Raw genomic sequence first — 12559 nt, forward strand, 5'->3', positions numbered from 1 at the left:
TTGGCTATGGACGGTGGAGCTCCTAGGGCTTCCTAGTGCTCCATGGTACTAAGGCGAGGGTGGCACATGGTCTAAAGTGAAGCCTTTTGGCTTGCCACGGCTGGCTATGGTGATAGCGGGCACATCGGTCATGGTGGCGCTGCCGAGCGCACAATTGGAGCCCAAGGCGGCTCCTTTCTACTCATTTGAGTTCATGGGTGAATCGAGACAGGCGACGCCGGTGACCAGGACATGCGGTGGAGTCCGCTCGACGGCAAAGCTCATGGTGGAGACATGGTGGACGCACGGCGGTGATCGGCTCTAGCGAACTAGGGCTAGGACTAGGTCTTAGGGCCATCTAATTACACAGTGGTGCTCACGGGGTTATGGCAGACGTCATTGGTCCCTCCTCGTCCAGCGAGGTGGTCGAGAATGGCGAGGACAACCTCTGGCGCGGCGGCGGATGGTGGGAGAGGGTGAGGGACATGTGTAGGGCGATCAGGGGCTCAGGGCTTGGGTTTGGGGTGTGTGCGGCTTTGGCGCTCTCCAATTTGGACGCCGACAGTCAAGGCAAGTACGGGGTGGCGTCACTGTGCGGGGCCATGGCTGGCGGACTCAGCCGGCTAGGCAGGTGCGAGCTGGGGCGGGTGGTCGCGGATTGTGGATGTGGCAGCCATCCAAGCGAGTGTAGGCAACGGCTAGGGTGCGCACGGTCAGAGATGCGAGGCTCGGCCTCGGATTCCACCGGTGGAGATGCTCTTCCTCTGCGAGGGGAAAAGTAGGGGAGGGGCACGGCGAGGGGGGTGACAAGTGGGTCTTGTGGGGCCTGCCCATCAGCGGCGTTGAGAGGGGGAGTGGGTGCGGGTGTTCGTGGGGCTAGGCCGCGGGCGAGCTAGGCCTCGTGGGAGAGCACTAGTTGGGCTAGCCGGGCGAGCACGAGTTGGGCTGGCCAGGCTGGCTGGGCTCCTTTCTCCTTTTCCATTTCCCCTCTATTCCCAAACCTTTTCTATTTCTATTTTCCACTTATATTTCCTAGCACCTATTCATGTATACATGTATTTACTACCTTAGTGGGGTCCATCTAGGTCAACACTAGGGGTTAGGTCAAGCCAGGGTCTAGGCCCACAAACAACAAGAGCATTTATTAAAAAAGGGTTGATCAAATTATTATTAACACTCATGAGACCAAAAGAGAAGCAACTCAAATGTTGTTAATGCATATGCTCACTTCATCAATCTTTAGGGTCTACTTGTGCAACTAGGGTGTCTTCCTAGCATGCTTCACTCACCAAGCATGGGTTTTTAGATTTTTTTTTTAAAAAAATTGGGATTTTTGGGTTCTGGGATTTCAGGGTTGTTACAAAAAGCCTCCTTGACTCTGGAACTTCTTCTGTGCTGCTTAATGGCATACCTGGAAAACCCTTCAAATGCAAAAGAGGGGTCAGACAGGGGACCCTCTTTCCCCCCTTTTGTTTGTTCTAGCTGCAGATTTTTTTCAAGTTATAGTGAACAAGGGCTGGCTGATGGACCTCATAAAGCATCCCCTTAGTGAGGACTTTGGAGGAGGTTTCCCTGTAGTGCAAATGCTGATGACACTCTACTGATTTTGCTTGCTTTAGGCACAACTCTCTTCAATCTCAAAGGTCTGCTTAGAAGTTTTTCTGACTCCAGTGGATTACATGTCAACTTCAGCAAATCTTTTCTTGTGCCAGTTAATGTCTCAGAGGAAAAAAGCTCACATCTTGCCCAAACCTTTGGATGTGATGTTGGTTCCATGCCATTCACCTATTTGGGCCTTCCACTTGGCACAACTAAGCCCTCCATTCTGGATTTCAGTCCTTTGGTTACAAAGATTGAAAGGAGACTTTCAGGCATCAGTAGATTCCTCTCATACCAGGGGAGACTGATCCTGGTAAACTCAGTTTTCTCAGCTCTGCCTACATTCTATATGTGCTATCTTCAGTTGCCTCCAACAGTGATCAATCAAATAGATAGATATCAAAAGCACTGTTTGTGGAGTGGTGGGGATATCAACAGGAAAGGCAGCTGTCTAGCTGCTTGGGATATTGCTTGCAGAACCAAGGAAAAAGGAGGTCTTGGCATAGTCAATATGAAAAACCAAAATGTAGCTCTGCTCATAAAATACATGGATAAATTTTATAACCATGCTGACATTCCCTGGGTAAGCCTCACCTGGTCTAAACTTTACAGCAATAACAGCACTCCTCCCCATGCCAGAAGCCCAATTGGCTCCTTTTGGTGGAAAGATATTTTGAAATTAATGGATAAATTCCTCTTGATGGCGAAATGTAATCCATGCAAAGGCAACTCTGTCCTATTTTGGCATGACAACTGGCTTCAAGACACTGTCAAAAGCTCTTTCCCACAGCTCTATTCTTTCACAAAGAAGCCAAAGTGTTCCCTTTGGTTCTTTGTTGATCAAAGCCTGGACAGACTATTCCATTTGCCCCTCTCCATTCAAGCCTCCAACCAGCTCACTGATCTTCAGGCAGTTCTGCAGGAAGGGGTATGGGATCCAGAGGAAGATGATTATTGGGTCTATTCTTGGGGTTCAAGCACCTACAACAGCAGAAAAGCTTACAAATGTCTGCAAGGTAGCTATGAAGCTTCTCCTCTCTTCTCCTGGCTCTGGTCTGCTGGAAATCTAGGCAAGCACAAATTCTTCTTCTGGTTACTTCTAAGGGACAGACTTAATACAAGGAACATCCTAAGATGGAAAAACAAATTCTTGGAGGACTACAACTGTGTTATCTGCAGCAACTCAGTTGTGGAAACAAGTTTCCACCTCTTCTTCGAGTGTCCTTTCAGTTCAGACTGCTGGAACTATCTTTCCATACATTGGAATCTCTCTCTACAGCCCCTTGACATGGTCATTGAAGCTAGACTTGCCTTTGGCTCACCTATCTTCAGAGAAATTTGTCACAGCATGCTGGATCATTTGGACAACTAGAAATAGAGTGGTTTTTTATAATGCTAGTGTTTGTTTGAATTCCTGGAAAGTAGCCTTCAAGCATGAACTTGGTTTGGTTTGTACCAAAGCCAAGAGTAGTATTAGTGCCCCCCCTCAGTTTGTGGAGAGATAGTCTCTTGTAATATCTTCCTCTTTATTTTTTGGGCCTGGTTGCCTTGTAACTTGTACAGTTTATATAATGAAAAAATTAAGTAGGGGGCTCCCCTACCGACTCTAAAAAAACAAAGTTTTAGATCTCACCGAGCTCTATAATTTCGATATAAATTTTATCTTCATTCGACTTCATTTGAAAAAGTTATTAATTTATTTGTGCTCTAGCTATTTTTAAGCTGCCTTTGAAAATCGATTTCTAGGGGTGGTTGACTTAACCTATTTTCCGAGATGGTTGTTTTAAGCAACCGTCCCTAAAAATCATTTTTTCAGAAGTGGTTCTCTTAAACAAACCATCCTTAAAAATAGATATATTTTCAGTGACGGTTTACTTAATAGAACCATCACTAAAAATGTATTTCTATGGGTGGTTTTTAAGCTACAGGGCTCCCTGGGTTCCCTGGGATAGTTACAGACGGTTTGCTAAGTAGACTATTCTTGAAAAAAATATGAGGCGTCCCTAAAAATTTTTTATGTACTAATGGTAAAAACTGAATTGGCTGCTAATCGCATCAGAGAGAAACAAAACATATACCTTCTCCTACCATGCATAAGTCTACTCGCACCTCAAGGTTGTTACAATATCAAGCTAGATGATAATTTCATTGAAAAATACCCACGCATACGACGTGTCAGTAAAATATGTACCAATAAATTAAAGCTGAACTAATATAAAAAACATCCACGAAATTAAATTGTCGACGGAAAATACATCCCACCTTTTCTAATCAGTATTAGTGTGGGGTCAAACTTCAAAGGCCATCCAATTGGTGTCACAAGTCTTCTTCCAGCAAAAAGAACAAGTATCCCAGTGCGATGCTGCTTAAAGAGAAAACCAATAGTTGTGTGAGATCCATTGACTTACCTTTGCAGCCATTAATTTACACTAAACGTGAAAGGATAATATTGTCTAATACCGCTAGCAAACAGTTTTATTAGATTGATAGATTACATTTGCTGCATCCTGCATGACAGAATACTACCAGATCGGATTTCTAGTATTTCTTGCAATCGCCTTATCAAGAGTCTAGAAATCATCAATTTATAGATACGGGTATGCAACCATCCAATAAATCAATCTAGGGACGGTTATGCAGCGAAATTGATTTCTTGGTGCAATTGATATGTGGTGACAGTAAAAACCTTTAAAAAAACCCAAATCTGCTTTAAAAATAACAATTTTAAATCTTGGATATCTTTTTATTAACTTCCTCGAATCTTGTAATGAGTATTTAGGGATCTAGATGATCTCAAATGAAAAAAATTTAACTACTAAGTTGTAGATCTCATCTAGTACTATAACTTTTGTATAGAACATGTTTCGATCCAAGGTCGTTTGAAAAAATCAAAAGGTTGAATTTCACAATATGAGAACTCATATATTTGGGACTCCAAACAATTTCAACTTAAAAAAATTATTAGCTAACATAAAGTTCATCTTTATTTGATTTCATTTATAAATTTTATAATGTTTTTGTACTGCACCTATTTTTAAAGGTGAGTCACATTAATAAACCGTGGCGAAAAATCGATTTCAAATCATGATCGGTGTTTTCAAAGACCCCTAAAATTGCGTTTTTATTTCCTAGAGCTATCTCTAACACCAACTCTCCCTAAAAATGGAGAAAATATCTAGGTGCAGTTGGTAACAACAATCATCTATAGAAATCAAGGTCCGTCTCTCAAAATAATTTAAGACGCGGCTTTTTCACCAACCATGGGTAGAATAAAATGTGACGCCTCTAAAATCGTTTTTAACTAATGTTTGTCATATTAATATAAAATACTAGAAAAAAACTTATAAAGTATCAATTTTCTTATATGTAATAAACATTCAACATGCCATGGGTAAGAAAAAGTATGCTTATTAAGTAGAAGCAAATTAAATTAATGCAACTATGATGAGTGAACACGCACGATGAACAAACTGGAAAGATAGATAGATGATACAAGCACAGCCTATCATGCAGCGAGAATGTTTGAGATCAGTAAGAAAGTAATAGATGTATTTTTAATCGATGGGATGTTGGTTAACTCAATTGGCTATGATCCTCCAATATATATAGAGGAGGGTGGTCTTATCTTAGTAGAAAACTTTTCTAAATATAGTCTTCAAGTTTTCCACAAGATCGGAGGAGTTCGCATCATAATCTAGAAAGCAGGCCTCGGACAGGGGACGTTGGTACCTCTGATACTTCTCGGAAGTTTGGACAGTCTTATCCCTCGCCGTGACCATCTGCTTGCCTTTCGCCGCCCCATTCAGGTATTTCACTTTTCGTCAAGTGGCGTGTTCACCCGTTCCTACGCTGCGTCTTGTTTTCGCACCATGCTAACCATAGGTACTCATCATTACATGTGAGCGCGGCCGGGTGACGAAGGGCATGAAGAGAGGGAACTCTTCGCCATGCATATAGTCACCATCGCAGACGCGCACGTTTTCGCCACTTCACGAACTTGTGTGCCATTTCTCCGCACTATGCATTTGCCTTTCACTATCTGTAGGTAATCGCCAGGCTTCTCCTCGTCGACAAGCGGGGTCATGTCAACGGGGAAGATGCCTCTGGTGAAATGGAGTGAGAGAGAGGTGCAAACTCCGAGAACGGAGGACCAGCGAAATCGTGAGCTGCGAGAAGACAACATCGAGGCAGTCGTGGCGGATAAGAGAAGGTGAGAAGACAGCCAAGTCAAGGAAGCCTACTATAAGGCCCGGCGGTAGGTAGACCCACGTGGTCCTCGGGTCGAGGAGGCGATTAGGTGTTTTGTGGGGATGGTGCCAACCGCCTAACCAAATTGCCCTAGAGTCCAAAGGATATGCTTTGGACCTAGGGTAGGAGCAGGGGCAATTACGTTCCATGTAATGTCCATGGATGCCTATGATTAGTGCCCTCAGGGGCCGTTGAAAAAGATGATGAATGTTGATCCTCCAGTTACCATATTCTACCTTCGCTATCATTGTTTCGCCATCCAGTTGTCCGCACTTTGCAATTTCCGTTATCCAGTCAACCCCTTGGCGTTCGAAGACTAAGGTCAAGAACAACACCAGGCAACTCTAGCCTTGTTCCTCTCAATGTCCTTTAGATCGTTTATTCTTTTTTTAGTCACTTCATCAATATTATCCATCATCATATCATGATACATAATAGTATATAGATCATTTTGTTTAGCCAATCTATATGCATCCAAATTTACTTCAACGGCTAACATAGCTTCTTGTCAATATACTAGTTCAAAAGGAATAGCTTTAGTAGCACCATGTCTTGATATACGATGAGCCCACAAAGCTTCAGACACTTCATGCCATCTTATGGGATTGTCCTCAATTTTCTTCTTGATAAGCTTGATCGAAGCCTTATTGCAGACTCAGCTTGGCCATTAGCTTGAGCATAATATGGAGATAAATTGAGTAAGTCAGTCATATAATTTGGCAAAATCCCATACCTCCTTTGATACAAATAAGGTTACTTGATCTGTAGTTAATGTCTAAGGGATGCCGAATCTATGTATAATATGCTCAGTAAGAAACTCACTTACCTCCTAGTGTGGCATATTCTTCAAAGAAACAGCCATAGTCCACTTTGTGAAGTAACCTATAGCAAGAAACACAAAGCGATGTCCCTTTGATGATGGGAGATGAGCGTATGGGATTTTGCCAATGGTGCTAAGTGTCGATTTAGGAAGAAGTACCTTGGGTCTGCGTCCGACATTGCTAAAGGCCCTTAACTTCCGCCTCCAACTCCGCCACCCGAGCATGAAGAGCGCGGTTCTCTTTGCAAGTCTCCACGGAGCTCGGCTTGGTGAAACGGCTCTGGCTATAGGCGAACTTTGCCGCCGAATTCTTCTAGGCCTCCAAAAAGAAAAAGAGCATAAAGGGCAGATTGGTTCAGTCCATGCTCGACTTAGGCTAAGTCCACCAAGGACTCGAGGGCTAGACTCACCAGGTCCACTACATGGCCCCGGATTAAATTCTTTGAGCATCCATTCAATGAGATCGTCATACGAAACCTTGGGGCTAGTGAAGATGACATCAACTAGTCAAAAAAGTTGTAAAAGGCACAACCCATAAGTTGTAAAAGGCATAATATGTGTTTCCAATGTGAGCATTATCATCATCATCTTTATCTATACTATAAGGCACTAGTTCTAAACTTAACTACACATACCCCAACAAGTGTCCCCCATAGTCATGACCTTTTCTCCATGCAACTCATTGGAAACTTACAGACGAGACCTACTCTAATCTCTCCTTCCTCTTACTCACTCAAATCCAATGGATGACGTTCCTTGGATCATACAACAGCCCTTCATCACTCATCCCATCCCGCAACTCAGAAACACGTGTGCGACTCCTCCTCTCCCCCACGCATGACTTCTCTCCTGCACTCGCGACTCCAACTCCTCCTCTCCCCTCCCTACCCCATTGCGTTGTGCACCCAGCTCCTACCCAGTGCACCTCCCTAGCCCTATCTCGCCACCATGACTAGCCAGGCGACACCGTGGCTGGCCCCGCGGCCTCCTTGGCTGGGGACTTGGCCGCTGGGGCCTCCACCATGGATGGCTTCGCTACCCCCTGGCTAGCTCCGTGGCTAGGGGCGCGGCTACACGGGCCACCGCCATGGCTAGTCCTGCGCCCCCTAGCCAGCTCTGTGGCTAGCCCCGCGGCACTGGGCCAGGTTCGAGGCCGCTGCATTGCGTCAGAGATAGAGGTGGGGGCAGGTGCCAAGGCCGGGACCTAGAACGCATGGTGATAACAGGTCGTAGAGGACATGTGCCTTGGCAGGGCGCTCATGTCATAACCCAAAGTTGTTCCAATTGAAACCTCTCTCACAAACCTCCTTGATCACCGTGCATAGACCCTCAAACTCCCAAGGACCTTCATCATTCTCTCCGAAAGATTCCTAGTGTTCTCTACTAGGACAGGTACACCAAATTCGCACCTCAACATTATCAATTCCCGTAAGTCAATAGAAGTCAACCTAAAGCCAATAGCGGTCAAACAATGGTCAAATATGGGAAGATACTCCAAGCAAGATGGTAACCAACATCGTTAATCACTCTATATATGTGTTTATTAGCCTCTTGGACATGAAAATTGGTCTCAATGCCAAAGCCCCTTCTCTCTACAACAATTCCTCAAAAGGCAGAGAATTGATGGAGCGTCCGACCGATTCTTTGGACTATCCGTCAGACCATAAGTCCAGCAGTGTCAAGTTGAGAATGAGCTGTCCTCCACTCTCTTATGTGGGGCCAACCTATCAACACGATTGAGAGAACACCATCAGCAGAACCAGCTCCATCCCTCACACTCTCTCACTCACTCTCCCATTCCACATTCTCCCTCTCTCTCTCTACAAGGATGAACAAAGCAAGAACAAGAGAGAGAAAGTGAGAAAGGTGAAGGAAAAGAAGGGAAGGAAAGAAAGAAAAGGGAGCAAGATCAGCACCAAGCCAAGACCAAGAGCATCTCCATTTCAATCCCCATCCATGGTTAGCTCAAGAGCTCTCACACCATTTTTCTTGAAATCCTCTCTCAACCCCTAACTCATGAATTTCTCCATGCATGGATGAAGTATGAAGCTTGGTAGATGCTACACCATCTCAAGAGTAAGCTCAAGATTATCTCTGGCTCAATCATCTCATGAATGTCTTTAATCTCTTTCTAATGCCTTTTTCATGGATTTTTGCAAGAGATATCATGAATGGCTAAATCCATCTCTCTAGCTTGGAATCAAGGTTGTTCAAGATCCCATTCTTGATCTTGGTGGCCTAGGAGTCACAATTCCTCAAAGATAAGTTGCCATTGCCCAATCTCATGAATTTATCTCTCTTTTTGTGATGAATGAAATGATTCACAAATCAACATGATGCACATGGTAACTAGAGCCCAAAACCTAGCTATCACTAGCCTAACAAGTCACCTAAACCACCCTAGAAACCTCTTGCACATGAATGACACACAGCAACCCCCATCTTATCCAAAACTCACATCCACACACTTGATCTTCGTTGTTAATAATTTCATGGATTGTCCGTGAGGATCCATGGACCATCCGTCAATAATTAAAATTGATTTCCAGAGAACCTGAGAGCACCCAATTCACGATGGAGGGTCCGTCAGTAATGACGGAGTGTCCGTGAGGCACAAATCACCCAAAATGCATAAGTCCTATCACTACGCATCATTCCGTGTGACCACCTGTGAATCTACGGAACATCCATCAAATATGTCGGAGTGTCCACCAGTTCACCCAGAGCCCAACCCAAACCTGTTAACCTCGGGGAAGGTATTCACGGAGTGTCCGTCGAATACTGTATAATGTTAAAATGTTTAAGCCTTAACCCTAGGACTCAACCAACCTCTTCTAAAATCAATTAAGAACTTGTGAACCCCCAATCTATCAATGGTTGATCATCTCTTGTTCAGCACAAGTCTCTCACAAAATCTCCCATTTTTCCCACTTTTCGATCTCATCTCCAACTCTTCTAATAATTCTCAGGTCTATAAATTATATGAGGTCTATAAATTCATGACAGGCAGGCACCCCACTACTATCAATCCTATTTTGGATGCTCATTACCTGTTTTCATTATGAGTCATGCACTTCATTTGAAAATGATTATCAACCTAAGCTTGTATCATTAATTTAGAACTACTCAGCTAAGCAATCATAGCCTTTACTTAACCACTGGGTTTGGATCGCTTAAGTGCTTAGTTTGCTAGCTTCGTTAGAAGTCGAGTGTGAGAAGGGAACTCACTCTCGCATGTGTAGGAGCTACACCGGGATGATTAATTACTTAAAACTTGCAAGGGTGTCAACTTGACTCAATCTACTCAATGTGACTAAGGACCAACCTTAATTTGAGATAATTAAGTGATGATCAATTTTGGTAATCTCTACTCAAGCGAGGGGTAAGGTCACTGTGAGTGTTGGATCTCAAGTGACGTAGCTCGTGGAGTAGCTAAGGACCGTTCATGGGATAGCGAGTCTGAGTAACCACCCGTACAAACCACATATCGCAAATGGGGGCAGTAAGCCAAGTACTTGGTGGTGACTCACCTATCGCGTGGATTCGACGCGAAGGGTGACATGGTGTAGATGCGATGGCGTTACATCGGTACCCTGTCAAACCGTTTGTCGATTTGAGAGCCACATTGAGGAAAGGTCGAAACCATGAGGCAACCCTTACCGCTAGACATAGGGTATGGAGGTTCGTCCTTGGTGTCTTTGTGGGTATAGTTGTACATCTATGCAGAGATCTTTTTGAAAGCCTGAAGTCCTTCGGGGTGGAACCATTTCGGTTGTTCATTCTTCTAGACTCGGTGTAGCATAAATGAAAACCTTGATGATGATACGTAACTCGATATTGATCTGTTAACCATTGTTTTTTAAATTCACTTATTGATTCAGTTACAATGTTAAGAATAAAAATATGAATCACGAGCATGTCCTCTATTAAATAATGCCATGCTTTTTCTATAAATGTACAAATGCTTGATAAATTCCTTTGCATCCACCAAATATATATGATGGAATTAAGTCATGCGAGAATGCAATGTAGTCACGGTGCTGCCGATAAGTTGTTTTGTAGGTACTTCAGACTTGATGACCATTCAGCCAAGCTCAATGAAGTAGAAGTGTAGCAGACTCCGGGACGGGCGTCCCCGGGATGAGCTGCGAGCTACTCTGATGTAAGTAAGAAGGGACTGAGAGAAAAACTTAGATAAATACCGGGTTACAAAATGAACATGTAGATTGTATATCAACATGACATATAATTGTAATTTCTTTTATTGTCAATGATGTTTCAGCTATTAACTACAATGTTCCTTGTGTAATGATTGTGATATGCAATTCACTTGATAAATGGCTCGTGTGGTGTAACTCAACCATAAAAGTTCCTGAAGAGGAGATGTGGATGGCACTCTCATGAGGACCCCCATGTCGGTTTGGGCTAAGACGGGTCGGTCGAATGGACGACACCCGGGTTAGCCAGGCGGGCGGGGGAAGGGCCCTCGCAGCTCGTGGAGGAGGAACAGGGCACCAGGTGGACTACGTTCCTCATCTCCGGGCCGCATGGGCCGCCACCGGGCAAGGCCGCATGGGGCTGCCACCTCTTCAGGTTCGTTCCCCTCCCCCTATCACCCCACCTCGATCTTGTCTTGCTAGGCTTCTTTCCCTGTGAACTGATGACTTCCCCGTCATGTGCTTGGTTGCCAGGGCATGGCCGCCCATTCGCGGTCAAGGTGTTCGATTTATTGCCTAGGTTGTATTTAGGGTTTGCTTTGTGGTTTAACTGGCGCTTTGGGTAGGAAACAGGAGGATTAGATCTTTTTTAGATGGCAGAAAGATTGGGAATTGTTCAGTGAGGTTCAATTTTGGATATATTTGACACCTCCTCAGTAAAAAAATGCTATATTAGTATGGGTTGTCATTAAAAATCTGATCACGCTTTATCCTTGTTTTTTGGTTGATGCGCTCAGCTGCGTTTCATCATCGGATGATGAAGGCGATACATTGGAACTATCCGGTGGGCAAGATGAATGTGGGACAGACGGCACACATGTCCAAGCAGATGTCAGGGCAACCAGTTCAGATGAACTTAGGCGGCGGCAGGGTGCTGCAAGTTGCTTGGCGCCACTCTGATATGTATACTCTTTTCATTCTCTTAATTGAACCCAGCCTAATGAATCATGTGGTGACAATGGCTTGTTTCAACAGGGAATTCCTCTCTGTTGTGATTTTTTATGGAGTTCTGATTTTGTCTAAACTATTTGCTAAAGGATATAGATGGCCCAGAGATGGCAGTGACATAATTGGTCAACGCTTGTTTTACTTGCTAGCTATCTTCGACCTTGATCTTTTCCGTATAAGCAAATTCACAATAATCATGATAGCTATAATGAAGTAACTTAACTGATTTAAGTGCAAGATCTTACCATGAACTACTTTAATAAATTAACTTGTTTCTTTTTTTGAAATCATATAATTGATAAATGCTTGTTTTACTTGCTAGCTCCGAGCTTGATCTTTTCTATATAAGCACTATTGCATTAAACATAGCATAACCTCAAGTAACTTTGAACTTAATGTGGCCCATAGCGTTAACACGGGCAATATATGATATATAGCATGGCGGACAGGCCGTGTGAGACAGAGATGAAAAAAGATAATAGAGAGATGGATGTAACATGTGGGTACCATGCACATGATCGGTTAGCATGCCATGTCGTGCAGGGTGGGGCAGGACCCGTTAAGACTGGAATGATATGCGTTGCCAATCCGAAAATAGTTTTTTCTAAGTTAGAGAAGCAGGATAATAAAACTCTCAACCAAGTGCCAACCTTGAGGAATGCTTGTGAATTTTACTCTAAATTGCATCGTGCAGAACCGGGAACCAAAGAAAAATGGTAGAGCCAACCGAGCTTGCTCGGTGATTCCC

The 12559-nt window shown here is 43.9% G+C and overlaps 1 protein-coding gene across 1 annotated transcript; it reads left to right on the forward strand.

Annotated features, from left to right (window-relative positions):
- Positions 1-365: 365 nt before the first annotated feature.
- On the forward strand, positions 366-2950 carry LOC136488876 (uncharacterized). The gene is made up of 3 exons (XM_066485664.1): positions 366-666; positions 1599-1891; positions 1943-2950. The coding sequence occupies exons 1-3, from the start codon at positions 366-368 to the stop codon at positions 2948-2950; spliced, it is 1602 nt and encodes a 533-aa protein (XP_066341761.1).
- Positions 2951-12559: the final 9609 nt, after the last annotated feature.

This window comes from Miscanthus floridulus, chromosome 10 (genome assembly GCF_019320115.1).
Source record: "Miscanthus floridulus cultivar M001 chromosome 10, ASM1932011v1, whole genome shotgun sequence".
Lineage (NCBI taxonomy): Eukaryota > Viridiplantae > Streptophyta > Magnoliopsida > Poales > Poaceae > Miscanthus > Miscanthus floridulus.

Coding starts and splice junctions, on each gene's coding strand:
- LOC136488876 (XM_066485664.1), top strand. CDS start 366: ATGGCAGACGTCATTGGTCCCTCCTCGTCCAGCGAGGTGGTCGAGAAT. Junction 667..1,598: donor TGGCAGCCATCCAAGCGAGT/GTAGGCAACGGC, acceptor TGCTTGCTTTAG/GCACAACTCTCTTCAATCTC. Junction 1,892..1,942: donor ACCAGGGGAGACTGATCCTG/GTAAACTCAGTT, acceptor TGCTATCTTCAG/TTGCCTCCAACAGTGATCAA.